The 16,978-nt window shown below is 38.7% G+C and overlaps 1 protein-coding gene across 3 annotated transcripts in view; it reads right to left on the minus strand.

Moving 5' to 3' along the window:
• tex2 (testis expressed 2) overlaps positions 1-16,978 on the minus strand; it is a 110,414-nt gene that overhangs the window by 31,307 nt on the left and 62,129 nt on the right. For all 3 annotated transcript variants that reach the window (XM_059948272.1, XM_059948273.1, XM_059948271.1), the window contains exons 4-7: positions 14,636-14,987; positions 10,040-10,281; positions 9,442-9,588; positions 1,238-1,337 (exon numbers count right to left, since the gene is read on the minus strand). In XM_059948272.1, the coding sequence (XP_059804255.1) occupies positions 1,238-1,337; positions 9,442-9,588; positions 10,040-10,281; positions 14,636-14,987 (841 nt within the window). The remainder of the gene's footprint in view (positions 1-1,237; positions 1,338-9,441; positions 9,589-10,039; positions 10,282-14,635; positions 14,988-16,978) is intronic.

Below are 16,978 nucleotides of genomic sequence, written 5' to 3' on the forward strand. Positions count from 1 at the left end.
TTTCTCCAATCCACATTTCCCTTTTTCGTACACTCTCCCATTCTTTAGGTGATTCTGGAGATACATCCCTTTCCTTTCATCGAATTATTTTTCTTACATTCACCCTTAAACACTAATGACGTTTCAAGTAATGGCTTTGATAATTACCACAAGGTAATGCAATGTAAATATTTCCTTTACAGATACAAAATAGACCTCAACTGCATCTCAGCACATCAGGCTAATAGCCACAATGTGGTATGAAGAAGAGAGGAAACAAAATCATTTAGGATCTCATCCAATTGTAAACATCTATTTGGTTCCTTAAGGTTGTTATACCCGGAATTGTAATGGGAACAAGCTCCCACTACTTATTAAATACTCCCAATGTCTTTCACCTGAAATAGCCTCTGATAACCAAATCCAGCTCCTCGCCTTCACGCTATTAAGCCCAGCGGAACCGTTTATACTGACAGGAGAGGGGGCAAAAGCAGGTCACTGGTGCCTTAAAACCAGCCACTTTAATCAAATGGGGCTTGTCAGCCGTGGTTGGAGAAGGAAAACTTATCCCAAACTTCTGCTTCGGGAGTACACCCAGAGGGAAAAATCCACAGCTGGAGTCCCTAAGGCAGTCCTACATTGAGTTCAATTTTGATCTGCAACTCCTGCAATGCTGCTGGTACCAAACTGTATCGGTCTCTACCATTCCTTTGGGTTCATTAAATGTGTTGAAGGGGAAGCTTGCTATATGGGCAAAACTTGCTCTCCATAACGTACTACCCAGGCTTGCGTATCTAGACAGTTAAGATACAATATCCATGGTCAACTTTGACTGACAGAGGCCTCAGACTTGATTCATGAACATCCTTTTGGAAATAAGTCTGCCATTCTTACCCAGTGCAGTTTCTATGAACTCGAATCAGTGACTGTAGTTAATTCTCAACAGTACTTTTAAAATAACCCAACTATTTGGTTCAAGATTCATTAGAGATGGTAACTAATTTGGCCTTGAAGGCAATACTCTTATCCAGTTAATGATTTAAGGAAAACTTATGAACCAGGTTGTTTGAGGGAATTGGGAACACATATATTTAAGATTATAGTCCACAATATCACCACTGAAAAACAATTTCCAATCTGATGCTAAGACAATTTTCTATAACTGACTTCTAAATCTACATCAATGGAAACGTTAGTATAATTTTGAATGCAGAATAAATGCCAGTGACCATTCTTGAAGGCCATTAACTGCACTTACCCTGGTAATTAACACAAGGTTTTGAAGCTTGACATATTCTTGGCATTGCAACTCCCATATCAAGTTCAGTCAAGGTCAGCTCATTCATAAAATATGGCAGCTGTAAAATTTAATATATGAAAAGTCAGATTTTCAGATGCTCTATAATTGATATAATGTAAGTAAATCACATCTCCCTGTCCTGAAATGTGTTTTTACATCTGTGCTCAGTACTTGTAATAAGTTCAGCTAAGCAGTAAGATATGTATAGGACTAATCATTTTGCCTCCAAGCTAAACATAGCAAAAACTCAGGGAAACAGCAAATGGTGGAGGTGACTTCATCTTACTTTTGGTCTAAGCATCTATGAATGCCAGCTGCTGAAATATTGACACTGCCAATGAAAAAATATGCTTCCATGCTCCAGCAGTGTTCTTGCTGACTTTTCCCATTAATAAAATGTATATATGCTGTATCAGTGAACACAAGGATAATCTTCTCCTCACTCCTGTTCTGCCAGTAAGATTATGCAACATAATTTTCTCAACATCTCAATACATCATTTTCCGCACTAATTTCATAGATCTCCCACTCAATAACCCACTGCGACACAATCCCCACCTCCATGACTTTATCATTTCCTGTCAGTCACCTACACAGACACTCCTGTGCAAAGCATCACTTTATGGACATACATTCAATCTATGTACATAAGCTTTTAATATCTATTTATTTATTTATTATTACTGAGCTCTTTATCATGTTTTTTTAAAATTTTGTGCTGTATTGGAATTGGAGTAACAATCATTTCATTATCCTTTACACTTATGCGTTGGAAATGACATTAAACAATTTTGATTCTCTAAATATAGATAAATTATCAGTCAAAGTTCAAAGTACATATATGTCATCAAATACAACCCTGAGATTCATCTTCTTGCAGGCATAAACAATAAATCGATAATAGAATAAATGAAAACCACACCAACGTAGGCAGTCAATCACTGTGCAAAAGGCAACAAACTATGCAAATACAAAAAGAAAGAATAATAAACAATAAATATTGAGAACATAAGATGAAGAGCCCTTGAAAGTGCATCATGGATTGTGGGAACTTTTCAGTGATGGGGTAAATGATGTTGAGTGAAGTTGCTGTAAAATGGCAGCGTGTTCAGGCATAGCAGCCTCTTAAGGGCCAAACAAAGGGATTTTTTTCATTGTTAGATGTCTTTATTACGACAGTAAGACAATGCTGGACTCCAAGAACTTCGGGTACTGCAGGTCTACCCCGCCAGTGAGCTGCTCATTGGCAGAGCTGGTGGACTGAATGCAGACCCTGTTGCTGCCTGCTACAGGAAGGCATCAGAATTGGTGTGCGAAGGCAGCGTGCAGGGTATCTGTGGGTGGCTGTCCTGGATGTTTCTCTTGAAATCAAAAGATCCTGTTGGACACTGATAACGTAAAATGCCGCAGGCCTATTTCCCTTGTTTAATGTTGCAACAGACAGCAGGAGAGCTGCATGACCTCGTTTGTAGCAAGGACTAGGCCCCAAGTTGTGGGTTTGCCTGCTGCTGCAGTCCCAGAGAGAAGATGCCGGAGACAGTGTAGTGTGACCTCCATGCTTGGTTGGGAACTGGCCTCTTCCATCGGTGCTGCCCTCCAGTGCTCAGTTGATGGAGTAACAGGCTGGATTTTGTGTGCCTGCGTGCTGCTGGGATCTGTACCATCAATGTGCGGGACATTTGTGGGATATACATGTCTTTTTGTGTGACTATGTTTCTTTGCTAGCTATTCTGAATGTGCTGTGTGCAACTTGGTCCCAGAGGAATGCTGTTTCATTCAGCTGTATTCATAAATGGTTGAACGATAATTAAACTTGAACTTGATTTGATTTACCCCTTTGATTCAAGAGCCTAATGTTTTGAGGGATAATAACTGTTCCTGAACCTGGTGGTGGAGATCCTGAAGCTCCTGTACTTTCTTTCTGGTGGTTACAGTGTGAAGAGAGTTAGGGGTCCCTAATAATAGATACTGCTTTCCTGTGAAAATTCTCCATGTAGATGTGGTCAACGGTGGGGAGGGCTTGACTGACTGAGGGCATGATGGACTGGACTGATTCCAGTATTTTTTGTAGGATTTTCTGTTCAAGGGCATTGATGTTTCCATACCAGCCTGTGATGCAGCCACTCAATATACTCTCCACCACAGTGGAGAGCAGTTTTTTTTTAAAATCAATTATGGTACTGTTTGCACTGTTGTAACTATATGGTTTTGTGTAGATCTTGTAGCTTTAGGTTTTTGTTTGTTTGGTGGTAGAGTTGGTGTCCTGACTTGGTGTGTCTGGGTAGTCTTGTTTTGTCTGGTGGATTTGGAGCTCCTTTCTGGGGAATGCGCTAAGATGGTAGCGCGATATTAATATGCAGCAGCCTCTCCAGACTCTGGATTTGGGGACTGTCAAACGTTATATGGATTTTCTGGTATAGTCTGTTTTGTCGTGTTCTTTTGTGATATCATTCTGGAGGAATGTTGTTTCATTTTTAACTGCATTGCAGTTGTGGTTTCTAAATGACAATAAACTGAAATTCAATTCAATTATAGAAGTTTGTCAAAGTTTTAGATACCATGCCAAATCATCATAAACTCTTAAGTAGAGGCACTGCTGTGCTTTCTTCATAATAACACTTCGGTGCTGGGCCCAGTACAGGTCCTCTGAAATGATAACAATGAAGAACTTAAATTTGCTGACCCTCTCCACCTCTGATCCTCTGATGAGGACTGGCACATAGACCTTGTTTCCTCCTCCTGGTCAATAATCAGCTCCTAGGTCTTGCGGACATTGCATCAGAGGTTGTTGTGGCACCACAGCCAGATTTTCAATCTCCCTCCTATATGCTGATTCATCACAACCTTTGATTTGGCCTACAACACTGGTGAAGTCAGCAAACTTGAAGGTGGCATTGGAGCTGTGCTTAGCCACACAGTTGTAAGTGTAAAGCTAGTAGAGCAGAGCAGGGAGGACACAGACTTGTGCACCTGTGCTGATAGAGATTGTGGAGAAGATGTCGTTGCCAATCTGAACTGACTGGGGTCTGCAGGTGAGCAAGTCCTTCAGCAATCAATTGCACAGGGAGGTATTGAGGCCAAAATCTTGAAGCTTATTGATTAGGGGATGTTGGCATTGAATACTGAGCTGTAGTTGATAAAGAGCACCCTAATGTATCTATCTATGCTGTGCAGGGTTGAGTGAAAAGCCAATGAGATAATACCTGTTGTGGACCTGTTGCACCACTAGACAAATTGGAGTGGATCCAAATTGCTTCTCAGGCAGGAGTTGATGTGTTTCATCACCAAACTCTCAAAACACTATATAAACACTATATCACTGTGGATGTAAGTGCTACAGGACAATAGTACTTGAGGCAGATTACCATGCTCTTCTGAGGCATTGGTTTAAGTGAAACCTGCTTCATGCTCCGCAGGTGTTGGGACCACTTCTTTTTAATGCTGTGTATAAATGATTTAGATGATGGAATACATGACTTTGTTGCCAAGTTTGTAGATGATACGAAGATTGGTGGAGGGCTGGGTAGTGTTGAGAAAATAGGTAGGATGCAGGAGGACTTAAGCAGATTAGGAGAATGCGCAAGAAAGTGGCAAATGAAATATAATGTAGGAAAATGCATGGTCATGCACTTTGGTAGTAGAAATAAATATGCAGACTATTTTCTAAATGGGAAGAAAATCCAAAAATCTGAGATGCAAAGGGACTTGGGAGTCCTTGTGCAGAACACCCTGAAGGTTAACTTGCAAGTTGAGTCGGTAATAAGGAAGGCAAATACCGTGTTAGCATTTATTTTAAGAAGTCTACAAGAGCAAAGATATGATGCTGAAGCATTATAAGGCAATGGTGAGGCCTCACCTTGAGTATTGTGAACAGTTTTGGGCCCCTCATCTTAGAAAAGATATGCTGGCATTGGAGGTTCATCATAAGGATGATTTCAGGAATGAAAGGGTTATAATATGAGGAACGTTTGATGGCTCTGGGTCTGTACTCACTGGAATTCAGAAGGATGAGGGGGGATCTCATTGAAACCTTTTGAATGTTGAATAGTCTAAGCAGAGTAGATGTGGAAAGGATGTTTCCCATGGTGGGAGGGTCTAGGATAAGAGGGCACAGCCTCAAGATAGTGGGTCGCCCTTTCAAAACAGAGATGCGGAGAAATTTCTTTAGCCAAAGGATTGTGAATTTGTGGAATTTGTTGCCACATGCAGCAGCTGAGGCCAGGTCATTGGGTGTATTTAAGGCAGAGATTGATAGGTTCTTGATTGGACATGGCATCAATGGTTACGGGGAGAAGGCCAGGAAATAGGGTTGAGGAGGAGAAGAGGATCAGCCATGATTAAATGGTGGAACAGACTTGATGGGCCAGATGGCCTAATTCTGCTCCAATGTTTTATGGTCTTATGCAGGAAGGTACCTCAGACTGCTGAAGAGAAGAGTTAAAGATCTCAGTGAACACTCCATCCAGTTGATCGGCACAGGTCTTTAGTGCTTAGCCAGGTACCCCACTGGGCCGGATGCTTTTAATGGGTTCACCCTCTTGAAGGCTGCTCACACAAGGATTTCTTTAAACAAGCCTGGCTGAAGTCCCTAACTATGATTTGAAATGTGTTGGGAAGGATTGTTTCTTGTTTGGAGATGACATCATGCAGTATCTCAAGTGCTCAATTATAGTTGACTGTTTGTGATATGCGAACTCTGCTGAGGACTACTGATGAGAACTCCTTGGGTAAATAGCACATATGGTATGTGATCATTACAAGTTCAAGGTTGGGGGAATACGAGTTCAACAACAGCACCACATCAAAGCACCACTGAGAATTTAATCATGAAACACACTACTCCATCTTTTCTGAATTGGTTGTTATCAGTCTCTGACATTCAAAGACTGATCCAATGGTTCAATATTCTCTGTGTGAAGAAATTTCTTTTCATCTCCCACGAGTTGACAATTGAGTCTGTGATTCTTTCTTGATACTAAAACCAAGGGTAACATCTCCCTATATCTAGTCATAAGAAATCTGTATATTTCAATGAGATCACTTCTCTTTCTTTTAAATGAACTCTGTATGGTATAGCCCCACTATGCTCAGAGGGCGATCCCTTCATCCTCAGAATCCATATAGTGAACTTTAATGACACAGCCTTTTTTGCAACGATAGTTTTCCTCAAACAAGGAGATTTGGACCTGCACACAATGCAGATGAGGTCTGAGTCTTGTGTAATTTTATCAAGGCATACTTTTGTGCTCAAATCATTTTTAACGAAAAGGCCAGTGTATTATTTGTCTTCTAAAATGCTTGCTGTATCTCTTTTTCGTAACTTTGTAATCTGTTTTCACGTTTTGAAAACAATCAGATTTGAATGCAAACGAGAGAAAATCTACAGTTGCTAGAAATCCAAGCAACACACACACACAAAATGAAAGAGGAACTCAGCAGGCCAGGCAGCATCTATGGAAAAGAGTACAGCCAACATTTTGGGCTGAAACCCCTCATCATTAATTCTATCGTCAAGCAAAGCTGCTTTGCCCATACATTGACTTGAAACCAATCCAGAAGTTTCAAATGGACTGTATTTTGATGTTAATGGTGAACAAACAACACTAGTCATTTTATGAGCTTTGTGCTGGAATTTTTGGTGATCTAACCTAGCAGTGGAATTGGCATAGATGTGAATACGGGAATAAACTATGTACTAAAATCAGAATCCTTACAGACATACACATACAGTAGTTAGAATATTTAGATTTATGCTAAATTATAAAAGATTGGAGAAGATAAGAGAAAGGGGACTAAAACACAAAAGGAAATGAAAAAATGATTGAAAATATTATTTTCCACTTCTTGGAAGCTTTCAGTTAGCAAACCAACATAAACTGACTCTAAAGCCAAGTCTTCAGTAATATACTAGATAGACTAAAGTTAGCATACAAATGAAGTTCTGAACTTGGTAATACTGCAGAGCTTCAAAAATAGTTCACATCTCATTAATAGAAAAATCTCAATAAAAATGTTAACTGCAATTAACTGCTTCTGAATTAATAAAATGCTATTTTTAAAATTTGCATTTATTTATTAAATCTGTACTATTGACTGGTGTCAAAATGGTTGTTGTGATGCATCTAGTGTGGTAGTGTAGTGTGTAGCACTTGTCGCCCTCATTTTCAGCTTCCACCACTGGCCAGCAGTCTTGCGAAAAGCAGAACTGAATGTGAAAGTCTCTCCCTGCCAGTACATAGATTCTCGAACAGCAAGCCTCATTTAATGCCTCCTCGCTAGCAACACATGGAAACTGAACTCCTTTTGGACTCAGGCTGAACAACACAGAATGGGGAGGAGGTCTAGCCCCTTCACACATGGCACGCAGACCCACCAGTGTGTGAACACGTCCTGGTGCTTGTGAACCAGATCCCCAGCTATGGGTAAATAGTCCCACTACCTTGTGGACAGCCTTGGGAGAGATTAAGACTATGGCAGTAAACCAAAGAGCAAATCCAGATTGGAGCCCCTTACTGAATGTCATTGAACCTCCTTTCAGCAGGTCCTGCAGCCAAGATACTGCCAAACATAATGCTTCATAAGCTTTCCTTTGGACTACACTGGTGAGGCCAAGAGGGGGATCTTGACGACGGCATCTCAGGATGTCCATACGTTCTGCCCAGGCTTGTGGCGATGATGATGATCATCACCCATTGTCCTTTGAGACAGATGACGTCAACCACTATTGACTATGCTCCCATGTAATTAAAAACCTTATACATTTCAAGGCCACATGGAGTTTAGGCTAAGTATATTACAGCATTTTTTTTATAAAATCTGATGTGCTTTGAGTTCTGTCGCACATACAATATCCAAACAGCATGGGCATAATGTCAATTGTAAAGCACATGTAAACTTATGGTCCTCACAAAAGAGTTAATGCATTTGACTAGCATTGAAGTGTTAGCTTTAAGTTAAAGGACATAGCAGCTTTAAATACAATGCCACAAGTCCATGACCCATTCCAGTTCATCTTTAATGATCTTCCATTTAATAAGCTATTTAACACTTTGCAAATAGTTTGCAATCTGACATGAGACCAGCAATTATTTTTCAACAAATAAACATGAACTAAAAGCCACAATGTACCTTAAAAGTTCAGCAGTTATTTTGTTCCTTTTTTCCTTTTGTTCAGGTCAAATCAGCATGCAATAACAATGCTTCATTCTGCCAAGTTCAATTCTAAACTCCATTTCCAGCCACTAAAAGTGCCTATTTGCTTTCTATCATCACCTGCATCTATTCTCACTGCTTTATTGTAGTTCTTATTCATTCCATCATTGCTTCTAGTCTTTTTGTTAACAGAATGGTTAAGTTGACCTATTCACCCTTTATATTAGACACCCTTTCAAATATTCACAAAATATATTCAGAAGCATTGTTAGCACTCATCTACTATACTTGTTTCCAGTGTCTAGGGAACAATCTTCAAATTTGGCTCCAAGATATATTGCGCCTAATACCTTTTTGGCACTTTCACTGAATGGAGAGCTTCAGCAGATACAATGAGTTCAGTACAATGATATTACCATTATATTCTAGCGGTGTGCTACACGCAGCGCTAAAATTACGACACGGAGTCGGTAACTGCAGTCGAAGGAAAAACTTTATTCGAAATCCTCAGCCTCACTTTTAAGCCTCCCTCAACCTGCCCCCCGTGGCGCAGAGGCTCCAAAGCTCTGTGCTCGCAAACCCCCGTAGGCTATCTAATTGTGAGCCAGTTCGGATGTGCCAGGAAATGGGTCGCCACAATATCACTTTTTAACAAATTTCTTAACCCTGCCCTCCACCATATCTCAGAGCAACTACATGTTTAGTATAACTTTACATTAACATTAAGTAAATGGAAGAAGTCTTTTTTTAAGTTGTCTGTAGCATTGAGTAGCTTGAGATGTCAAAACTGGTATGGGCATTTACAATTGACTAAGGTTGGTAACAACTAGTCGGTCAAAATGGTCCTATAATGAAACAGACATTAACATGTGTAAACCCTTTCAATTTTAATTAGCAAGAGATAAATAAAAATGCAACTCAGCATCTGCATCACAGAAAATTATACTGCCTGTGCACAAAGTTATGGATAAACTTTGATAAAGGTGAATTGTAACATGTTGAGCACATACCCTAATTTTGCTGAGTTTCATCTGGATCTTCCGAGATACCAAGTTAGACCAATATTTTTCACCCAAGAAGTCCCAGAAGATTCGCCCAAGCAATGCATTGACCCAAGCCACTCGTTGTTCTGTGTCCTCATTTTGACTGGTTGGCAACTATCATGTACAGGAGTATTAAATGATTCAAAATGTTAATCCACACGTATTGTTATGAGTACACCAGGAATCTTAAATTTGCTAGAAAATGTGCTTAATGAAGTTTACAAAACTGCCTCAAAATTGGTACAATTTGCTCAATTCAAATGCAATTCAAACCAAATAGTTCCACCTTAAGCTTAAAAGATAATTCTAATATTATACAGTTAGACTTAAATTCTGGTTAATTGTTGGAGTTCATGAAAAAGTACAACTACAAAGAGAAAGTCAGGTGAGAAAGTTAAACATCTCATCCTTTCTTGAATGCAAGATTGCAACATAGATTACATTTATGGGAACATCTGCAGGGTTAACTGATCTACCTTAAAATTGTTTCATTGTAGTTTAAATTAAAAATGCTGTGGATTGAGGGAAATACAGCAAAACCCAGAAATGTATTTATTTTTCTTACCTTAGCAGTGGGGCTCCCTTCTGCACTATGGATAGGGCTAGAGCTAGGACTGGAAATTTCTTCAGGAATATACTTTGCCATATAAACAGCATAATCCAGAAGCATTTTCTGACGTATGCCAGGTAGAAGATCCTTCTGTTTCAAATGTGATGCAATTTCTTCAATGCTTCCTTTACTGCTGTTGCGACTATGAGTCAACATTCCAGATTGGCTATTGTTTCTACTGTGTGATGGCACAAAACCTAAAATGAAGTGTAACTGATTAGTCAACAAAACAACTGAATTATTCCACAGTCCTCTCCTATTAAGAATGTTTGACAACTCTCTCCTGATGCAATGTGAAACCAATAATATGAAGCAAATTCTTGCATGACTAAATGTGCCCATTATTAATCCTTAATTACCTGAAAAGGCATTGTTCATTTCAAATGCAATTTTCCACCATGTTATTTAATAAACTGAAGAGGTAACATAATGAAGTGCAAAACGGGGAAGATGCTTGGATCTTCCAAATTAAAATACCCATCAAAGTTGCTTCAGTTTTGCAGTAATGATTCTGACATTACAGTTACAGGCAAGACATGGGAGACTGCAGATGCTGGAATCTGGAGCACCATGGAAAGCTTGAGGTGCTCAGCAGGTCAGACTGACAACCCTTCATCTGGACAGTCTTTCAGTACAGATGAGGGATCTTGACCCAGAAGGTAAACTATCCATTTCCTTTCACAGATGCTGTCTGACCCACTCACTGAGTTCCGTCAGCACTTTTTGTGTTACTCCAGATTTCACTGTCAGCAGTCTTTTGTGCCAACAGAGTTGAAGCAAAGTTTTCCTGAGACACAAAATTTGGGGTTTCACATGAGCAAATAAAATGTTAAAAATTAAATTACCATTCAACCTATTTGAAAGAAACATCACATGCATGAACAAATGCAAGAGGGCACCTTATGTAATAGATCTTGCTTTTAGAACATAGAACACAACAATGTTGTGCCAAACCAATTAAACTAGTAATCAAAATGGTCAACTAAACTAATCCCTTCTGCCTACACAATGTCCATGTCCACATCATTTCATTTAGACTTTTTGGTGGTTTAGACAAAGCACATTTGAAAATTTTAGGTCTTTCTGCCCAGGCAATTACAATCCACTTAATGAATCTCATTAGAAAGAAACACATGATGTACTTCGAGGTATTTCTACATTTTAAGCAAAGATGATTCAACTCCTCCTCACCTCTTCAAGTCTCTGCAAGCAAGTAATGACAGTGCAGTTTTCTTGAGGAAAATGCATAATTATACTGAATAATTCTCAATAAAACAGGCAAAAGAATAAAATGGAATACTCCATTTCATGTTTTTAAGGGAAATTAAATTTATTGCTGCATGTGCTCTACTATTAAAGGCTAAACAAAATTTATTTTTGGATATTTCTTTTGACTTACTGCCACTCCTTAAATTTATTTCTACAGTAAAGGTTTTGATTTTATTGCCTATGCAATCTGTTCCTTTAGATTGTATTGTACAAGCAATTGTTACTCATGTAAAAATACCTTCAAGTTTATCTCTTTCCATTCCCTTGGGACTGTGGGACCCAGAATGACCAATAAAGTTAATGTGGGAACCAGAGTCTTTTGCAGTTGGGACAGGAAGATGTACTCCTTACTCTGTTTATACAGAGCTATTGTGCACTCACATAGACTGGTTTTACAGTACCATCACAAATACTCTTCTTTCATTTCGAGCAGTCATGGGCCAGAGATTCCCAGGAATGTGTGAGGATGTTGCACTCTTTCCAAAAAAGCTTTGAGAATATCCTGATCACTTAGTATTACCTTCCTGTGATGAAGCTTAAATGCCATGTCCATTTTGGGGATCTAATGTTAGATATGTAAGTGAAGTCTTTGGCCCAGTTGGACCAACTGAGTACAATGAGCAACTCAGTTCTGTGGATGTCATCCTGGAAGAGTACACTGACATTGGTAGGATAAGGGAATCTGGATTGGGTGATTTTTAGAGGCAACATTAATGCTATTGTTCCAACCCTTTGAGCTGCTTTCTATGTGTAGTCCAAATCTCAGAAGCATAGACTAAGGTGATCTCTACCTCCCACAAATTTTGTACTAGATTTGTAGTCTTGATCATGCAATACCTTTTACTCCTCAGTCGGCTAAAGTGCTAGCACATAGGTGATTACAAATTTTTTCAATGACATCTGTCTATACCAGGAATGGTTCCCAAGAAATAGAACATGTCTTGTTGCTAGGGTCTCATTATGAAGCTTTATTGGATGAGGACATTGGTGTCCAATAAGGGCAGCTTGGTAGAGGACCACTGTCTTGCAAATGTTGAATACAAAGTTCATCTGCTTTTGTGTGTTAGCGAATGAGTTAATGATTATTGGGAGCATGGGTTCAGCAGCTCAAACTTTTTTCAATATATAGGATACTGGTCGAATAGTTTCTTTGCTGTCCTGTAGATTTTCCACACTTCAATAGGAAGCTTGTTGGAGGCAAGGTGCAACAATACTCAAAGTTGTCCTCACCCAGTAACAGTACATATTCACTTGGGTATTATTCATGGATAATTATTGAAAGCAGAGATGATGAGCTGTTTCCCTTACATAATTGCAGGTTTACAGTTATAGTGCTCATAGTAACTTGACCAAGACTCAGTACAGACAGAAATCTAAGTGTTTTGCTGTGCATGCCATATTCTAATCACCAAATAAACATTAGGGAAGAACCGAACATGGGAAGTAAGCATGAAAGTCATGTGAAAATGTGAAATGTCCCTGGAGGCAGCTGGTCAATAATAAGATTTGGAAATTAGAGAGGGATTTACCAGACAGTTAAAATTACAAGTAAATAGTGAATGTAGAGACAAAGAAGAGAAATGAATTACAATCTCAACACAAATTCTCAAATCAAAAACAACACCTGATTTGATGCAAATTAACAGACAATTTAAATAAAATTATGGGCTTCAATTCAAACAATTATGTACAGTGGATTTTGGTTAGAGCCATCAGTTAATCAGTCGACCACTTATTTGAGACAAATCTTAAAAGAATTAAAACTACCCAAGAATCCCTTTGTTTGTCTGGGGCACCTTGCCACATATTTGTGAGAGGAGACTGCTGCCGAACAGAGTCAGTCATGTGTACTTATGTGGCTGCTAGACACTACACTATGCTTAGAGTGAACAGTTTTTAAAAATAGCATCTGTTGTGTGTGTTTGTGTTCAAAAAGCAGTGATTTTTCTCACTGATAGTTATCGAAAAATTAGCAGTAAAACAACTCAGAACTGCTTTGCTCGCTGCAGTTTCAAGCATTCAGGCTTAGAGATGCTACAAACAGCCGAAAGTGAAAGTGAAACAATTTCACTACTTTGTTAAGAATTACAAAGAATTTGAATAATTTTGAATGTTATAATGAAAATTGTAGATGAGCTTGTTAGTTCTAGGAAGGCAGTCGATCTAAGAGAGGGAAAACTCTGATTTCAAACCTCAGCTCCCTTTCAGCCATACCCACTTATGGGAAAGGCTTCGGAAGTAAACCCTGAAGTCAAACTCGGAGCTGGAGTCCCTAAGGCAGTCCAACGTTGCCTTCAACCTCACCCTGGCAACTCCTGCACTGTCACTGGTGCCAAGTTGTATTGGCCCTTGCCCTTCTGTTGGACAACATCGATGGCGTGGAGAGGGGAGACTTACTGCTTGGGCAACTGCTGGTCTTAAATATAACCTTGCCCAGGCCTGCGCCCTGGAGAGTACACACCAGAGACTTTCCTGGCACTTCCAGACACTTCCATGGTCTCACGAGACTAACGGATGCCATCACAATGAAAATGAAGATTTGCAGAGTGCAATAATCAAAAACATATGAAGGCAGTCCATTATCTGCACTAGTACTGATTTTGTTCTTTTATTGTCAATCAAAAGAACACTACAACATACAATGGATGAATTCCACTATCAATAACTATAAGGAACTAGTACCCTTTTATAGTACTGTAGTAGTATTGGCATTGTTCTAATTTATGCTATATTTCATTTAAATGTATAATTGGTAACTCAATTAAATGGTAATTTTCATTACTCAACTGTCTTTTTTTAATACATTTTTAACTACTTCCATGAAACTTTACCTAATCAGGACAGGTGCTTAATCATGCTAAAATGTACTGGTACTCCAAATGTACTCCCAATTAACCAGAATCCATAATATATTAAGAAAGAGCTGAATATAAAGTAACAACTTAAAATTAATACTAAAGGTCCAAAATGGGAAGCTACAAGAAGCTATTAAATGCAAAGCATAGGAATATGGATTACCCACAAATGGTCACTGAAGCCAAAGTACCTGTATTCATAATAAAGGATGGAATGAGAGTTGGATATTTTAAAGAAAACAGGGAAACAGCAAGAAATGCGAATTACAATGTCAGCACAAACAGTGACACATTACCTAGCAACAGTATTTATATTTTCATGATTATAAATGAGTATATAATTTAGGAAGCTGCTTTCAATGAATGCATCAACATCATAAGACTATATTTTTGAAGTATCCTTTCAGTAGCAGAGAAAACATTTCACCTGGCAAGGCACCTCCTCCTCCAAGATTTGCTGATCGTTTAATATCAGTTTTTGATTTTGAGGCCAAAATGAATTTCCTGAACCATTCCTCTTTTTCTCTACCAGTCCTCCCAAAAAGGTACAGAATTTGATCCTTCTGGCAAATTGGCTTTGCAGAATCTTGTGAGCCAGAAGATTTTTTCATTTCCTCAAGCATAGTTTCAACTTTATCAGCAGATATTTTTTCTTCTACGTTTTCTCTTTCTGTTTGGGCCTTTGACATAAAATCATCTTGTCTGGCAAGTTCAATGCAAATTGGATATTTTTTATTCCATACTCTTTTCCTAGCCAGATCTTTTGGTACTAAATGAACCTGTGAAAATAAAAACCAAAATTTTGCATTACAATTTGCTGTTTGTGCTTCTGAAAACATTTTCTAATATCACATATATTTGTATAACCAATATATTAAGGCCCATTAAAAGTGGAAGAAAAAGTCTGTAAAAGAATAGCAGAGGCTGCTCATATTAGAAGAGGCCAACTACAGTGGGAGGGTTAGATTGCTGAGGTGATGAGAGGGAGGTTTAGTTAGCTGTGAAATTTAGAAGTAGGCCAATCGCTACATTAATTAGGCATTGAGGGACCCATACTATTTTGAGACTATCACCGTTTCATTCAGACTTTTCAAAAATGTTAAAATAGACCTGGAATTGTTTTCTTCAAAACCTCAACTGTATAAGCCACATTGCAAAGAAACACTGGAAATCAGAATACCAAAGTACATGATCACAACATTAGAATCAGAGTCAAATCAGGTTTAATATCATTGGCATTATGCAGTGGAATGTGTTGTTTTTCAACAGCATTCATTGCAATACATACCAATTTAAAAACAATTACAAGAGAGATACATATATATATAAAATATTAAATTAAGTAAATAGTGCATGAAAAGAGAAAAACAAAACAGTGAAGTAGTGCTTATGGACTGTTCAGGAATCTGATGGTGGTGGAGAAGAAGCTGTTCCTAAAATGTTGAGTGTGTGCTTTCAGGCTCCTGTACCTCTTCCTTGATGGTAGCAATAAGAAGAGGTCTGCCCTGGATGATAGAGTTCCTTAATGATGGATATTGCCTTTTTGAGGTACTGCCTTTTGAAGGTGTTCTCAATGCTGAGGAAGCTGGTGCCCATGATGAAGCTGGATGTTTACGGAAAAACTACAAAAAGTAGTGGATATGGCCCAGTGCATCAAAAGTAAAGCCCACCCCACCATGGAGCACATCTACGCGTAAAGTTGTCAGAGGAAAGCAGCATCCATCAAGGACTCGTATGCTTTCTTCTTGCTACTGCCATCAGAAAAATGAAACAGGAGCTTCAGGGCCCACACCATCAAATTCAGGAACAATTATTACCCCTCAACCATTAGGCTCTTGAATCACGAGGATAACATCACTCGCCTCATCACTAAACTGCTCCCTTAACCTATAGATACACTTTCAAAGACTCTTTATGTTCTTGATATTTATTGCTTATTTATCATATTGTTTTTTTTTTCCTTTATATTTGTACAGTTGTTATCTTTTGCACATTAGTTGTCTGTCCTGTCAGGCGCAGTCTTTCATTCACTCTATTATGGTCCTTGGCTTTACTGTGTATGCCCACAAGAAAATGAATCTCATAGTTGAAAATAGTGACATTTATGTACTTTGATAATAAATTTACTTTGAACTTTCTGCAGTTTTTTACTGATCCTTTGCAGTAGCTCCAAATGCAATATATGCAGTATTCCATTATGCTGCATTTTTAAAATGTTGCTAAGTAACTCCTGTGGTTCTTGTTCATTATGTTGTATGTAATCAATGTTCTTCCTCTAGAGGCACTGTTCATTTTGTACGCGGTTCGTTTCGTACAAACATAATTTCCCATTCGTAAGCCCTTTTCTTAACATCACTTCCTGCCTGGGTTAATTTGATTTCAACTTAAAGCATACACGGTAGAAAAATATCCTTCTCCATCTACTCTATTTGTCCTTCAAACAGCAATATCTTTTCATAAAAGATACCCTTAAGAAAACTTCCAGCTTGGGTGATTTTTGAGAAGGTGTTTATCTCCCTGAGTGTAAAGATAAATTGTCTTCAAAGGCAGCGCTCGTGGATTGGGGACATGTCTGAACACTATATGCTACAATGTCAGCTTCTGACCTGAGCAACTTTAATGGCCGAGCCCTGGAAGTCAGGTCAGAATATGGTGTACAGGTGGCCCCCACTTTACGAATGTTCGCTTTACGCTGCTTACTTTTACAAAAGGCCTACATTAGTAATCTGTTTTCGCATTACAAAGAGGATCTTCGCTTTTACAAAAAAAT

Source organism: Hypanus sabinus, chromosome 23 (assembly GCF_030144855.1).
Source record: "Hypanus sabinus isolate sHypSab1 chromosome 23, sHypSab1.hap1, whole genome shotgun sequence".
NCBI lineage: Eukaryota > Metazoa > Chordata > Chondrichthyes > Myliobatiformes > Dasyatidae > Hypanus > Hypanus sabinus.